We start from the raw sequence: 15,242 nt of genomic DNA on the forward strand, positions 1-15,242 counted from the left end.
ACACAAAGAAGATGCACAAACCTTGGCCCTAATCCACACCTAATCGCTGTTCTGCAATTATCGAACGACTGTGCATGGGTACGGACCGCAATGCGCAGGCGCAAGACCAAACTGCAAAAGAATGGTGTGAAAATTTAGATCGCTAGGCGTACGCAAGGTGATTGACGGGAAGAGGGCGTTTGGGGGTGGTAACTGGCCGTTTTCTGGGAGTGTCAGGAAAAACGCAGGCGTGCCCAAGCGTTTTCTGGGAAGGTGTGTGACGTCAGCTCCAGCCCCGATCAGCCTGTTTGTATCGTCTGGGCTACGCACAGACTGGAAAAATCATTTGATGGTGAGTTGCGAATGATTTGCAGCTGTACGCATGCATTCGCACAGTTGCGCGGGGTTGGTTTTCACCAGTGCCGTAACTAGGCATTTTAGCGCTGTGTGCAAGAAATGACATTGGCGCCCCATCCCCCCCATGCAAGATAGGGGCAGTGCGCGCCGTAGACGCGCAAAAAATATATAGGGGCGTGGCTTCATGGGGAAGGGGCGTGGCCACAAAATAATAGCAATTCATACTACGGTGCACAGTAGTCTCCATTATTCAAATTACGCTGCACAGTAGCGCCACTACACCAGGTAGAGCCCCTTTTATACATTACAGCAGACAGCGTCCCCCTTTTTACACATTACAGCAGACAGCGTCCCCCTTTTTACACATTGCGGCAGCCAGTCCACCTGTTTTACCCATTGCGGCAGCCAGGTCCCCTTTTTACACATTGCAGCAGCCAGACCCCCTTTTTACACATTGCAGCAGCCAGGCCCCCTTTTTACACATTGCGGCAGCCAGACCCCCTTTTTACACATTGCAGCAGCCAGGCCCCCTTTTTACACATTGCGGCAGGCAGTCCCCCTTTTTACACATTGCGGCAGCCAGTCCCGGCAGCCAGGCTCCCTTTTTACACATTGCGGCAGCCAGTCCCCCTTTTTACACATTGCGGCAACCAGGCTCCCTTTTTACACATTGCGGCAGACGGTGTCCCCCAGAGAGAGAGAGAGAGAAAGAGAGAGAGAGAGAGAGAGGGATATACTTACCTTCTCCCCGCTGACAGGCTCCTCGTGCTGGCATCTCCCTCTCGGTGCAGGCAGGTGAGAAGGAGGAGGAGGGAGGGGGACTGGAGCCGCAGCAGCGCTATGTCATTGGTAGTAAGCGCCGCTGCAGCATCCCCCTCTCCTTCCGTATAGGCTGCCCGGCGCTGCTGTGGATGCCGGGCAGCCAATACGGAAGGAGAGGGGGATGCTGCAGCGGCGCTTACTACCAATGACATAGCGCTGCTGCGGCTCCAGTCCCCCTCCCTCCTCCTCCTTCTCAGCTGCCCGGCCCTGTAGCTCTCCTCCCTGCACAACGCGGCGCACGGCGCAGACTTAGAGGCGGCATGTAATGAGTCAATTTGACTCATTACATGCCGCTGGCCGTGCGCCCTCAGGGCAACTGCGCTGTGTGCCAAGCCCACTTCGCACACACGTAGTTACGGCCCTGATTTTCACTCTCTATGAGTGGCGGCTATCTGATCGCAGACATCTGCAAAACTGAAGAGGAGCGATTAGGTCTAAATTAGGCCCCTTGTTTGCACATAATTGTAAATTATATATGATTAGTCACTCACCATTCCATGGCACTCCTGCTAAGAATGCTAACTTAAAACAATAAGGGGCATATGTACTAAGCCTTGGGGGTCTATTCATTATCGGGGTCCAAAAAGCAGCTGTCCCCGCAATCTGTAACACTGCTACTTCTGTAGCAGCGTTACTTACCCATCCCCGTCACTGGCTCCTGCGCTAATGTAACCTGAGGTCACGCAAGCGCAGTGCCACTGATCACTGGATCCCTGTATGCATACCCGGAACTGCTTCCCATAAGAAGGAGCGGGGCTCCGAAAACAAACACCATCTGAAGATGGCATTTGTTCATGTGGAGTTTGATGAGTATCAGGTGGTCCTATCAGACCCCTAATGATGAATGGCCCGTTATATAAAATATGCCGAAACATGTGTAACGAGCCATTTAGTGATGATGAATAGGCATCTTGGAGAGAGTCAAAGTGGAAAGAGATAAAGTACTAACCAATCAGCTCCTAACTGTAATTTTTTAAACACAGCCGGTAACGTGGCAGTTACCAGCTGATTGGCTCGTTCTTTATCTCTCTCCAAGGCTTAGTACATATGCCCCTAATAGTCCCTATATGGGGCTCATACATTCAAATGTTGCTTTTTCTCACGCCAAGTTCTGTTGTGCTTCATCTGCTTCCTTGTACATATTTATATTAACATACCTCCTAACTGTCCCGATTTTCGTGGGACAGTCCCGTTTTTTTGGGGACTGTCCCGCTGTCCCACCCACAGGCCGCAGTGGAGGGGGCAGTTGGGGGACTCCTGTCACTGCTGCTCTGCTTTTACAGCTTCTATTCATGAGTGACAGAGGGAGAGGGGGCATGCCAGCAGCTCACAGAGCGCTATGACGAACAAAGGGGCGTGGCTTACAATAGCAGCATCACTATGAAGCCACGCCCTTTCCCGAGGCCACGCCCCTTTTTCAGGAGTGCACGCAGCAAAGCCACGTGTGTTTCCCTCTTTTAAGAAGAAAGAGTTAAAAGAGAAAAAAGTTGGGAGGTATGTATTAAAACAAATCCCTGTCACAGCCCGGTGTCTCTGGTACAGGCTGAGTGGTGTTTCGCTGCATCTGTGGTGCAAATAAGATGCAAATTTAAAGAAAAAGTCTCTCCACTACACCGCTTGGTGCAGCAATTTTGAACCGGGTGTTTCGTCCTGCATGGCATATTGAGGCTAGGTTTATGAGGACACATCTGTAGCTAACCAGGAGGTACCCTAATTTTCTCCCAATGCTCCCAATATTTGCAGGACTGCCTTAAGTAGCGTGCAAAAGGTGCAGGGTATTTATAAAAAAAGGAGCGTGTTTGGCTTGACCAGGGTGGAGTTCAGGTAGATCAGGGCGGGGTTTGTGCATACTTGCGGTGGGGCCAATTTTGACCCTATCTGACATTGTCAAATACTGTGTGGTATGCTAGAGCCTCCAGTATAGCACCTTGCTCTTCTAGGTAACGCGTCCCTTACAAGTACCTGCATCAGATTATAAATTGATTGATCAACCTCTATTGTGTGATTCATATGTTTACAGTCTTCAGGGGTCTCTAAAATTAATGAAGGAAATTCTCTTAAGTAAGAATGTACCCCCTCTCTCCTCTCCGGAGATCTTCAATTGCCTGAGCAGACTCCCTATGTATTGGGCAGGACCTGAGTCAGCTCACAGCCAAGGCCACAGAGGCACTGTGATAGAAAATTATTATAAATGTGTTTTTTTTCCATCACATGCATTTTTGCATGATGACATTTTATGCCTTGCAGCCCTCTGATCCTACAGGCCGATTCAATTAACTGTGAAAAGCTGCCGGAATGGGTCCTGGCGGCTTCCGCGAATTAAGAGTAGTAGACAGATTCTGCTCACACCCGTGGAGGGGCAAACAGAATCTGCCTACAGTAATGCATGGAAAAATTCCATTGGAAGATAGTGGTAGGAGGGTACGCTTTTTTTTCTTTTAGCTCAAGCCAATATTTTGTTTAACCACCCCTAGACCAAACTACCCACTTGCAGCATACACTCACCAGCTGGTGAGCTGTATGAAACCCTGCTCCACTCCATCACCAGTGTGCATGTAACAGTGAGTACAGCTGTACCTGCTATCTATCAATAAACACCACTAGTTAAGTAACAGGGCTGCTCATAGTTTGAGTCATCCTTGGGTGTGTGCCTATATAACGCTGCAATATCAACACCAGAAGGCACGCACAACATTCCCAACACATACAGTAAGAAAAAAAGAATTAGCCTTACCTATGCAGCCTCTAATCAAATCCGGGCCTTGATTGTATGGTAAAAACACAGACCGCATACAAGACTCTAATCATGTGTTTTGATCATTTTACTTTTTTACTGTTTAATCGATGTGAGTATTTGCAGGCTTGAGCTGAGGTGGTCGATGCTAGGACTGGCTGAGCCCTATTACCGTGTCTGTGAAAATTCTGGGACTCTTGCAGTGAAGTTGACTAGAACGGGGAGCAGTAGAGATCTGGCTTTTGTTGGTATAAAGGTAAGATTTAATGTATCGGTGGCAAGTTGGAAAATTGTCTGTATGGTGGATCCTTTCTCACATATTGTATTTAGAAATAGTTACTCGAAAAATATACAGTAATCAAAAAGTGTTTATTTTCTGTAATGTGAGTCTTTATTATTAACAGTAATTTGCAGTATATAGCACACACTTATTACTCAGTACTTTACAGAGCATATTTCAGTCATTGACATCCGTCCCTGTATCAGCGGAGCTTACAATCTATGGCCTAATTCAGACCTGATCGTACCCGTGCAAAATTTTCCACGGCTACGATCAGCCACCCTGACATCAGCCAGCCCAGCACAGGGCTAGTCCGCCCCGCATGTCTGTCCCTCCCCCCGCCGCACAGGTACAAAAGCATCGCACAACGACGATGCTTTTCTACCTGAAGAGTAGCTTCCTACCAGCGCAGCTCCTGCGCGCTGAAAGTAAGCTACCCATCGCTCTCCAGGTCGCAGCGGCTGGGTGTGACATCAGGCAGCAGCCGAGGCCCGCCCCCCGCACGGTACGGGCACACCTGCGTTGCCCGGACTACGTCCCCAAAACGGCAGCCAGACGCCGCCGGCCCAACCCCTCACGCCCAGCAAACGCATCTCTGGCATGCGCCGATGCACTGCGGCACCGGCGCATACGCAGTTCAGACCTGATCGCCCACTGTGCGAAAACGCACAGCAGCAATCAGGTCTGAATTAGCCCCTATGTTCTCTGCCACATGTACAAACACATACAGTATATAAACCAATTTTTAGTCAGAAGCCAATTAAACTACTAGTATGTTTTTGGAGTATGGGAGGAAACTGAGGCACCCAGGGGGAAATTCACTTGAAAACAAGGAGAACATACAAACTCCACACAGATATGACTTTGATCAGGAACTGAACTCATCATGACATCAGGGCTCTGAGGAAGTAATGCTAACCACAATGAGGAAATCCATATAAATGTTTTCAGTATATGAGAAACGCCCTTACTTGTACAGTGATTCCACACCAGGGACACTAAGTGCATCTGCCACAGCTCAAGTGTCTGTTTTTGAACAAATGTGTTTGATTGTATTCAGCGCACATGGCGATTGGATGCATGATTGTGCCCAATTACACACTCACAGGGAAAAAAATATCATAACCTAACTCCTGGTGCCTAAACCTAATCTCCTCTCCTATAGCCTAGCCCTAACCCTCCCCCTGGTTCCTAATCCTGACCCTTCCCCTAGTGCAGGGGTGGCCAACCAGTCACAGGCAAAGAGCCAGAAAAAATCTGTAGAGAAGGGCAAGAGCCACTATCATGTGCGCGCCTTCAGTGTGCGCGCAAAAATGGGGGCATGGCCTAGTTGTCACAAAGCCACACCCCATTTTTGTGCGCACACCTTTCGGTATGACGTTTGTAGAAGTATGACCTTGTGTCCCCACAGTGCCAGATATCCTCCAGTGCCAGATATGCCACCAGTGCCAGATATCCGCCAGTGCCAGATATCCCCCAGTGCCAGATATCTGCCAGTGCCAGATATCCGCCAGTGCCAGATATCCCCCAGTGCCAGATATGCCACCAGTGCCAGATATCCCCCAGTGCCAGATATGCAACCAGTGCCAGATATCCCCCAGTGCCAGATATCCGCCAGTGCCAGCTACACATGTCCCCACAGTGCCAGATACAAATGTCTCCACAGTGCCAGATATGCCCCCCAGTGCCAGATACATACAGTATATACCCCACAGTTCCAGATACAGATAAGCCCCCCAGTGCCAGATACACATGTCCCCACAGTGCCAGATATCCCCCAGTCCCAGATATGACCCCAGTGCCAGATACAGATATGCCACCAGTGCCAGATACATATATGCCCCACAGTGCCAGATATCCCCTAGTGCCAGATATGCCCCCAGTGCCAGATACAGATATGCCACCAGTGTCAGATACACATGACCCCACAGTGCCACATACACATGTCCCCACAGTGCCAGATATGCCCCCAGTGCCAGATACATATATGCCCCACAGTGCCAGATACGCCCCCCAGTGCCAGATACACATGTCCCCACAGTGCCAGATATCCCCTAGTGCCAGATATGCCCCCAGTGCCAGATACACATGTCCCCACAGTGCCAGATATCCCCTAGTGCCAGATATGCCCCCAGTGCCAGATGCAGATATGCCACCAGTGCCAGATACACATGTCCCCACAGTGCCAGATATGCCCCTAGTGCCAGATACAGATATGCCCCCCAGTGCTAGATACACATGTCCCCACAGTGCCAGATATCCCCTAGTGCCAGATATGCCCCCAGTGCCAGATACATATATGCCCCACAGTGCCAGATACAGATATGCCTCCCAGTGCCAAATACACATGTCCCCACAGTGCCAGATACACATTGCCCCACAGTGCCAGATACAGATATGTCCCAAGTGCCAGATACATATATGCCCCCACAGTGCCAGTGTGCCGCTCACTGTGCTGCTGCTGTGAGGGGATGAGAGCGCAGTGCGCGGCTCTCCAGCCCCTGAGTCTCCGGCGGCAGTGCCATACCCTCCGACACTGTACCCTCGAAAACCGGTACAAATTAGGAAAAGGGGGTGGCCACGGGTAAAGGGGTGTGGTCGCACCCCCTTTCCTATACTTTCTATGGAGATTTAGTGAGTAAAAAATCGGTACAAAGTCCTTTTTGGCTGGTACAGACCATGAAAAAACGCTACTGTACCGGCCAAAAAGGTACAGTAGGAGGGTATGCGGTGCCGCGTAGAGATGGCTACTGAGTTGCTGTCGCAACACAATGAGTCTAATCATGTAGAAGTTGGAATGATTGGAGTCACTCACAGCTTGGTGTGGTGAGACAGCCCCCAGTAGCCTGTCTGTCAGTCACAGTGATTGGGTGGCAGCACTCCTGGGTGACACCCCCTGGGAGGGAGCAGTGTGATGCTGCTCAGTGTCAGGGCTGCTGCTGCTGAGCCTGACTTCCTGTGTGACTGAGTTGAGACGGTGAACAACTCAGTGGAGACTCATCAGATTCATCCAGTGCAGCTGAATAGCAGAGGTATGAGTCACTGACTGACTGTGAGACAGTGCTCACTCAGTGGAGACGGATCAATAAATGATTAATTCAGTGCAGCTGAATAGCTGACATACTACCAGAGGTCTGAGTCTGGTGTGGATCACTGGGTCGACCCTGTCCAGGTCGACAGTCAATAGGCTGACCACTGAAGGTCGATACTGAGTAGGTCGACATTGACTGAAGAGGAGAGGCGCACGATGCGCTCGCCTCCCCTCACAGCAGCAGCGCTTTGAGCAGCTTCATGTGGAGGATGAAAAAGCCGAATGCGGCTCGAGAGCCGTGGGTTGGTCACACCTGCCCTAGTGCTTAACTCTAACCTCCCCTCCTGTAGTCTGACTCTCCCCCTGGTGCCTAATCCTGACCCTCCCCCTATTGCCTAACTTTAATATCCCCTCCCGTAGCCTAACCCTCCCCCTGGTGCCTAATCCCAACCCTCCCTCTAGTGCCTACCCCTGACATTCCCCCCGGTGCCTAACGCTCCCCTCCCATAGCCAGAACCTCTGCTTGGTAAAACCAGACAATGTGAAAGTGATGAAGATGGGGTAATGAGGCTGTAGTGGGTTATGTTATGTAGTGACGTTGTAATTATTTGCTACTATTCACTGTATTCCATACTCCAGTAGCTACCAGCGAGGCGGGTAAGTAGGATCATTTGCAAACAGAAATTTATTGCTGGGGGCAAATTATTGAACTTTACATCCATATCGCAAAAAAAAAGAAAGAGGGAAAATGTTTTTTGTTTTTTTTTTGTGCTGTGATTCAGTTCTCTTTCCCTTACAAATGACCCATGACCCACGGGGTCATCTTGCTACGGGTCACAGCTCACTCCTACTGTATTATCAGTAAGGTACTATTAAATAAACCATACTGCGTCCTGCCAAGAAACGCACATTTGTATGTATTACTGATATATAAAGTCTGTTTTCACGTGAGAGCGACTTGGATGTAAATACTGCCTTTCCTGTAAATGGTAGAACTTCCAATCATTTTCCACATTTGTGGGTTCTGTAAAACCAGCCGTGGCTTAAGTTTATATTTCCGTCCACTTGCAAAATCCAGGAAAGTTTGGGGGGCTTCCAGAGCCAGCGCTTGGAAGAAACTACCTCCAGCAAAGGCATTACCTATTGCTGCTTGCCAAGTCCTGAAAGGTGGCTTTGGACTGGAGGAAGATAGTTATAAGGGGCTCTGGGTCTGTGTACAGGGAAATGTAAAGTGGGAGATAACAAGCCTGGGGAAATCTGCTCCATGGTGATAAGGCGAGCCAAATGCAACGAATGTGCGACCAGATAACAAGGCAGCCACCGGGAAACGCTCAGTGCTTCCATGCCCGGTCAGGCCTGGTTAGACGTTCCCTGTAAGGGGTAAACTCTGACCATCTGTCTGGGTTACTTGTTCAGTCTCTGCCTCTGGGGACATTCCTGTGTTCAGTGCTGGGGGGGGCAGATAGGAAGGCACAATATTGAAGGGGAAGTCATTAAAAAAAAATCACTTAAAAAAGTTAAAATTAATTTTTATCTTTGCTCTACGCCAATTTTTAAATCCACCTCGCATCCGCACATGGCCAATAACTGAAGGAGATACACGTTTTTTAAAATTTAATATCAGATTAAAAGTGTCGCACTTAAATCTGTTGCCTAGCAATGGCGCAACTAAACCGTTATAAAGAGGATTTTTCTTTTTTAAAGGTACAGGAGATCTCGGCCAGGCTGGGAATGGATTCCACGCATAGCAGCGCAAGTCTTGTCCAGTTTGATCCAGGTTGGTTATCCCATTGTTTTGTAACTGTATTTAATTACAGTATCTAAACATTTTAGTTATGTATGAGTATACTATATTATTCAAAAACAGAATAAAAAGTGGGTAACAGCGACGGGGGACGAGTAAGTGGGCAGGGCCAGATTGAGGGCCACTTGGGCCTGGAGCTGAAAATGATCAAAGGCCTATTGTGAGAATCAGTGGAGGTGTGGCTAGTGCTGTGTGGGTGTGGCCAGTGCTGCGTGGGTGCGGCCAGTGTTGTGTGGGTGAGGCCAGTGCTGCGTGGGTGTGGCCAGTGCTGCGTCGGTGTGACTAGTGCTGCGTGGGTGAGGCCAGTGTTGCGTGGGTGCGGCCAGTGTTGTGTGGGTGAGGCCAGTGCTGCGTGGGTGTGGCCAGTGCTGCATCGGTGTGACTAGTGCTGCGTGGGTGAGGCCAGTGTTGCGTGGGTGAGGCCAGTGTTGCATGGGTGAGGCCAGTGGCATGTGTGAGTGTCTCCCTAAATATGTAATAGTATACATTGCAACATTTTGTGAGAAAAATAGAAATATTATTATAATACATATGATTTATGGTCAACCATGCTATCATGATGAGGGGCTATTTTTACAGTATGTGGTAGCCTGGGGCTCTTGTCCCATCTGTCCCAGTGTTATTCTGGCAGCGGGGACTAACTGGCTTAGGAGGTGGTCATGACGTAGAATGTGGGTTTTACGTTGGCAGCTTACATCCTACCCTCAGCCGCCCTCCTCACCCATGTGCTTCCCAATGATGGGTGACAACAGGCTGCATTGCTATTGACCCGATTCTGAGTGAAATTCATAAACAGAAGTATGTGTCCGTTTGTTCTAGATTATATGGTCCTGTTAAGAAATAACATTTTAGTACAAGATTCACATTCAATTCTGGTAATTATTAAGGCTTTTCAAAACGTGATACGTGTAGCATTCCGAGTGTGACCGACGCCTGAATCCTGACACCACTTGGGAGACCGGCACCGGAAGACCGCCAGCCACTATCCCAAAGGTAAGTATCGGGGTAATTTTTAGGGTTAGGGCCAGTGGGGGGGGGGGGGGGGGGGGGGGCAGGGAGGGGGATAGGGTTAGATACTGGGTGGGGGGGTTTAGCCTATGCTGCCACGCAGGGCCGGTTCTAGCCCTTGTGGCGCCCCAGATGAAAATAGGGGCATGGCTTCATAAAGTGACGTAGTCAGTTATGCCCCCTATAGAGCTGTGCCCGTTTGTGCCCCTAGTGGTATTGCCCCCAGTACAGTTTTGCCCCCGTTTGTGCCCCCTAGTTGCGCCGCTTACAAAAACATAAATAATTAAAAATACTTTTTTTTAAATTAATACTCACCATCCCCGCTCCTGATTCCCGACCGCTGCTGCCCGCTGCCCTCTGTCTCTGTCTCCGCCCGCTGGCGCCGCTCCTCTGATCTATGGGAGAGACGTCATGATGTCTCTCCCATAGCACCGCATAGACGCTAGAGGTCAATCATGTCCCCTAGTGTCTATGTGCCGTTCCACAATGCCGTGCAGTGCGCGATGACGTCATCGCGCACCGCACAGCAGTGACAGCCAGCACCGTGGGGCACCACCAGTAGCGAATCTTGCCACGGCGGCGGCGCCCTCCGGAAGGGGGCGCCCCGGGGCAAAAATCCTGTGTGCCAATAGCAAGATCCGCTACTGCCACCACCCTCCGAGGGAAAGCCCTAGGGTAGGGGAGAGTAAGAATACTTAACCCCTCCGACATCGGATTCTTCAATGTTGGGATGCCAGGTGTTGGTCATGTGACCGCCGTCGTCTTGACAACCGGGACATCATATTGAATCCTTTAAAAAATATTTGGAAAATACGCTAAAATACTTGTAAATCATTTATATATGAAACAAATGCTTTGTCCGTCACCTTGACAACAGCGACTATTTTGAAATTATTCAGAGAACATAAGGAAAGGCTGAGGCTGGTGGCTTATCTGGGTGTGCTGGTGGAGTACTTCTATGTAGCTACTTATTATAACAGTATTTATTAGATAAATGGATTCATTTGAGTAGCTTATTATATAGCACCTAACGTATATATAAAAAGGGGTCCTGTAGAGGGGTACACTTGTAGGTCAAATTGAGTTTCTTATGGTATCGTTCTCTCCTGGGCAGTGTCATTCACACTTTGTCCACAAGGGGCAGAGTTCTTATAGATAATATAGCATTTTACCTCAGCAGACCAGCAGCTCCCACTAACGTACAGTACAGTACATACAGTAACAGCACATAATATAGCAGGAACATACTGTATGTAGAGAAGAGTCTAAGCCAGTATGGGGTAGAAATGAAATGTTGGTTATACACAGGGTGTATATTCCCTTCCTTCTTTGGACCCTAAACAATGAGTGATCTGTTTGCTATATGGGAAACTCCTGAGCGCAGACATTTCCATTCAAAGAGACAAAGCGAGCTCGGTTGCAGGGATTACCCGAAGCTGTTGCAATCACAGTAAGACAATGCTCCGAGAGTGGATGGATGCTCAGTGCTATTAATCAGGCCAATTAACCAGGCAATCATACAGTACAAAGAGAAAGAGGTTATATTGTTCCGCGTGCCGCTGGAAGCCAGTGCGTCACGTTAATGAGCGGATATATGTAAAGGCCCCAGTTATAGCCTTATTTCCACAGTTTAACCAACAAATATCTAGAATAGAAAGGGCTTTATGTTATATTTTAGCCGTGAAATTTGACTTTATGAACCGGCAACAGATATTAACCGGTCTACTTATTAAAGGGCAGTAAGTCTTATTGCTTAGGGGGTTACCGCTGGCAGTCGCTAAGTGATGCTGTTTTTCTACTTTTATGTATTTTGGGAGACATTGGGTGCAGCGATGATGCAAAAAAACTGCACTTCTGCGCATGCGTATGTGGCACAATGCGCACGCGCGACATATTTTCACAACAGCCGATGTAGTTTCACACAAGGTCTAGCAACGCTTTTCAGTCGCACTGCTGGCCGCAGAGTGATTAACAGGTAGGGGGCGTTTCTGGGTGTCAACTGACCGTTTTCAGGGAGTGTTCGAAAAAACGCAGGCGTGCCAGGAAAAAGGCAGGCATGGCTGGGCGAACGCAGGGCGTGTTTGCGACGTCAAATCTGAATGGTCTGAAATGATCGCACGCGCTGAGTAGGTCTGAAGCTACTCTGAAACTGCACAAAATTATTTTGTAGCCGCTCTGTGATCCTTTCATTCGCACTTCTGCTAAGCTAAGATACACTCCCAGTGGGAGGCGGCTTAGCGTTTGCACGGCTGCTAAAAACAGCTAGCGAGCGATCAACTCGAAATGACCCCCATTGTGTGCTTATAGTATAAGGAGTGTACACGCCCATATGTCACAGGCCACACCCACTCAACATTAGCAACACCTTTTTCACACATTTTCAGCTCCAGGCCCACAGGACCTTAATACGCGCCCTGTATGCGGCTATTCCATGGGTCTCTCTCCTCCGATACACCTGGACCCTGCTGCACTCCAATTAGATCCCCTAGAGCACAGGTTCTCAAACTCGGTCCTCAGGACCCCACACAGTGCATGCTTTGCAGGTCTCCTCTCAAAATAACAAGTGAAATAATTAGCTCCACCTGTAGACCTTTTAAAATGTGAGCAATTAATACACCTGTGCACCCAGAGCCGGATTAAGGGTTTGGGGGGCCCGGGGCATTTAAGACAGGGGGCCCCAAAGTCTTCCCCACAAACTGAACTAATAAAAGCATATTTAGACACATACATGTATGTATGTATGTGTGTGTATATGTATAGATATATATATATATATATATATGTATGTATATATATATATATATATATGAAAGGAAAGAAGCAGCGGCACTCCGTCGATGTAAACAATCAAATATGTATTCAAATAAAACACATAACAGTGGTCACATACAAAACCAACGTTTCGGGGTCCTGAGACACCTTTGTCAAGGCGTGAACGTCATAGTATACTGGGAGTGCCGGGCATCTCTACACTCTCTCTCTCTCTCTCTCTCTCTCTCTATATATATATATATATATATATATACACACACATACATACAGTGTATACACACATATATATCTATATAAGATAGATAGATAGATAGCGCAATCTGCTAATTAAGGGGGGGGGACACTTCTTTCTTACTGTCCTATCTTGAGCTGCCTGGCTGCAGTGACTGGTGCGTGCTCCTCCACCCTCCACGAACATACTGGCCCGCTATTTCCTCTTCTCTCCTGCCCCCGCCTGGGCCGCCGGATCCTCCTAGCAAGCCGCGCGGTACGGGCAGTCATTTACACAGAGAGCCGGGCCGGCGCAGGCTTTCAATGTGGGTGCTCGCCAGCAGCACATCATAGCAGCGCAGCGCATCATAGCATTGCAGCGCTGTCAGTATGACGGCTCAGCTGCTAATGCCTGCTGCCGCCGCGCTGCGGATCGGTGTTTAAAATCCGATCTGTGGTGGGCGGCAGAGGGCCCTCTTAGATCGGGGGGCCCGGGGTACTTACCCCCTGTGACCACCCCTTAATCCGGCTCTGTGTGCACCTGCTGGGTTACCTGCAAAACATGCACCGTGTGGGGTCCTGAGGACCGAGTTTGAGAATCTGTGTCCTAGAGGACAAGTTCTCATACTAGGGGCCCGATTCAGACCTGATCGATGGGCTGCTAATTTTGCTGTCCTGTTATCAGACAGTCGCCACGCAAGGCGGAGTGTAAATACGCCCCGTACAAGTGTGCGATCGCATGTGTAGCCGTGTGAAAATGTCCCTCAGTCAGCGGACAGCTGCAAATCCATTCGCAACTCACTTACCATCGAATGGTTTTTCCACAGTGTACAGTCTGTGCGCAGCCCAGGACTTACTCCTACAAGAACAGGCTGATCACGTCCCAGAAAACGCTTGGGCACGCCTGCGTTTTTCCTGACAGTCCCAGGAAACGGTCAGTTACCGCCCACAAACGGCCTCTTCCTGTCAATCAGCATGCGAATGGGTGTGCGATCAAAATTTTCGCACCAGCTTGTCGTTGTTTGGCAACGCACGTGCGCATTGAGGTGCATACACAAGCTCAGTCAATCAATAATCGCCCTATGGTCTGAATCGTGCCCTAGGTACTCATGACCCCAAACAGTCCATGTTTTTCAGGTTTCCCCACAGAATCGCAAGTGAAATAATTAGCTCCGCCTGAGGACCTTTTAAAACGTGTCAGAGTAATGAGTGCACTTGGAAAATGTGAAGTGTGTGGGGTCCTTAGGACCTTCATTGCATTGATTAGCACCACCTGAAAGAGGGGGATGGGGTCACGTGAACACACTGCGGTGTACCTGCAGGCTGCAGCAGTGATGAACTGGGTGACCTGTGTTTATTACACAAGAAATGGATTTATCCTTACAGTGCCGCAGTAAGCACCAGTGCATCCACAGTGCAGGAAGCCTGCAGCATTTGTGCAATCATTAATTTACAGTGTCAGACTAGGGCATGAAGGGCCCACCGGGGAATGCAGTGGTAGGGGCCCATGTTTAGGGGTGTGGTCAGTCTCCAGAGGAAGGGGGGTGGCCAGCCGCTACATTGGTCTGCCTAACCATTAGTGAGTGCATGGGCTGGGCCCCTTGACAAATATATAAATTGATAAAGCTAATTATTTATCTTGAACCTAAGCTATATACTTATTATAGACAATGTACGCAATAGGCGCACGAGGTGCCGTAATGGTACGCACTTAGCGTAGCAGATGCTAGGCCGTGGTCGAGACGCACGAGCGGCACGTTCGCTCACGGCTTACGCTTAGTATCGAGCACGCTATAGGCGGCCCGAGTACCGTAATGCTACGCTATTGGCGTAGCGGACGCTGTACCGCGAGAGTGGGATACGAGTGGCGCTGACGCTCACTGAATTACACACAGAAAACCTTGTTAACAACACACTGTAAGGGTATGCTTATGCTGTAAACCTTAGTACTGAAATATTACCACAATGTAACGCTGATTAACTCTGATCATATGAAAGCTGTTGGAGCGATTAAGACGCTCAGAAACCCTCTATAATGTCTAGTAAAACACACACTCCTTGCTAAGGTTCCAACACCTTTATAGACGATACTTTGTAAGTAAAGGGAAAAGAAAAACAGTTAACAGCTTATACACTACAGTCCTAACATTAATAACTAAACAGAATAACTAAACAGAAATATACACAATAACGAACGATCGTAAACACAAATACATAGAATAAGAATGAATGGCTTACATTAAAC

The 15,242-nt window shown here is 48.9% G+C and overlaps 1 protein-coding gene and 1 pseudogene across 2 annotated transcripts in view; one reads left to right on the top strand and one right to left on the bottom strand.

Annotated features, from left to right (window-relative positions):
• LOC134958089 (X-ray repair cross-complementing protein 5-like) overlaps nt 1-2,331 on the bottom strand; it is a 230,080-nt pseudogene extending 227,749 nt beyond the window's left edge.
• Nucleotides 2,332-4,021: 1,690 nt separating this feature from the next.
• The window catches only part of LOC134958091 (FRAS1-related extracellular matrix protein 1-like), a 72,247-nt gene continuing 61,026 nt past the window's right edge, over nt 4,022-15,242 (top strand). For both annotated transcript variants that reach the window (XM_063940449.1, XM_063940450.1), the window contains exons 1-2: nt 4,022-4,148; nt 8,908-8,980. In XM_063940449.1, the coding sequence (XP_063796519.1) occupies nt 4,038-4,148; nt 8,908-8,980 (184 nt within the window). In that variant the 5' untranslated portion in view covers nt 4,022-4,037. The remainder of the gene's footprint in view (nt 4,149-8,907; nt 8,981-15,242) is intronic.

Source organism: Pseudophryne corroboree, chromosome 9 (assembly GCF_028390025.1).
Source record: "Pseudophryne corroboree isolate aPseCor3 chromosome 9, aPseCor3.hap2, whole genome shotgun sequence".
NCBI lineage: Eukaryota > Metazoa > Chordata > Amphibia > Anura > Myobatrachidae > Pseudophryne > Pseudophryne corroboree.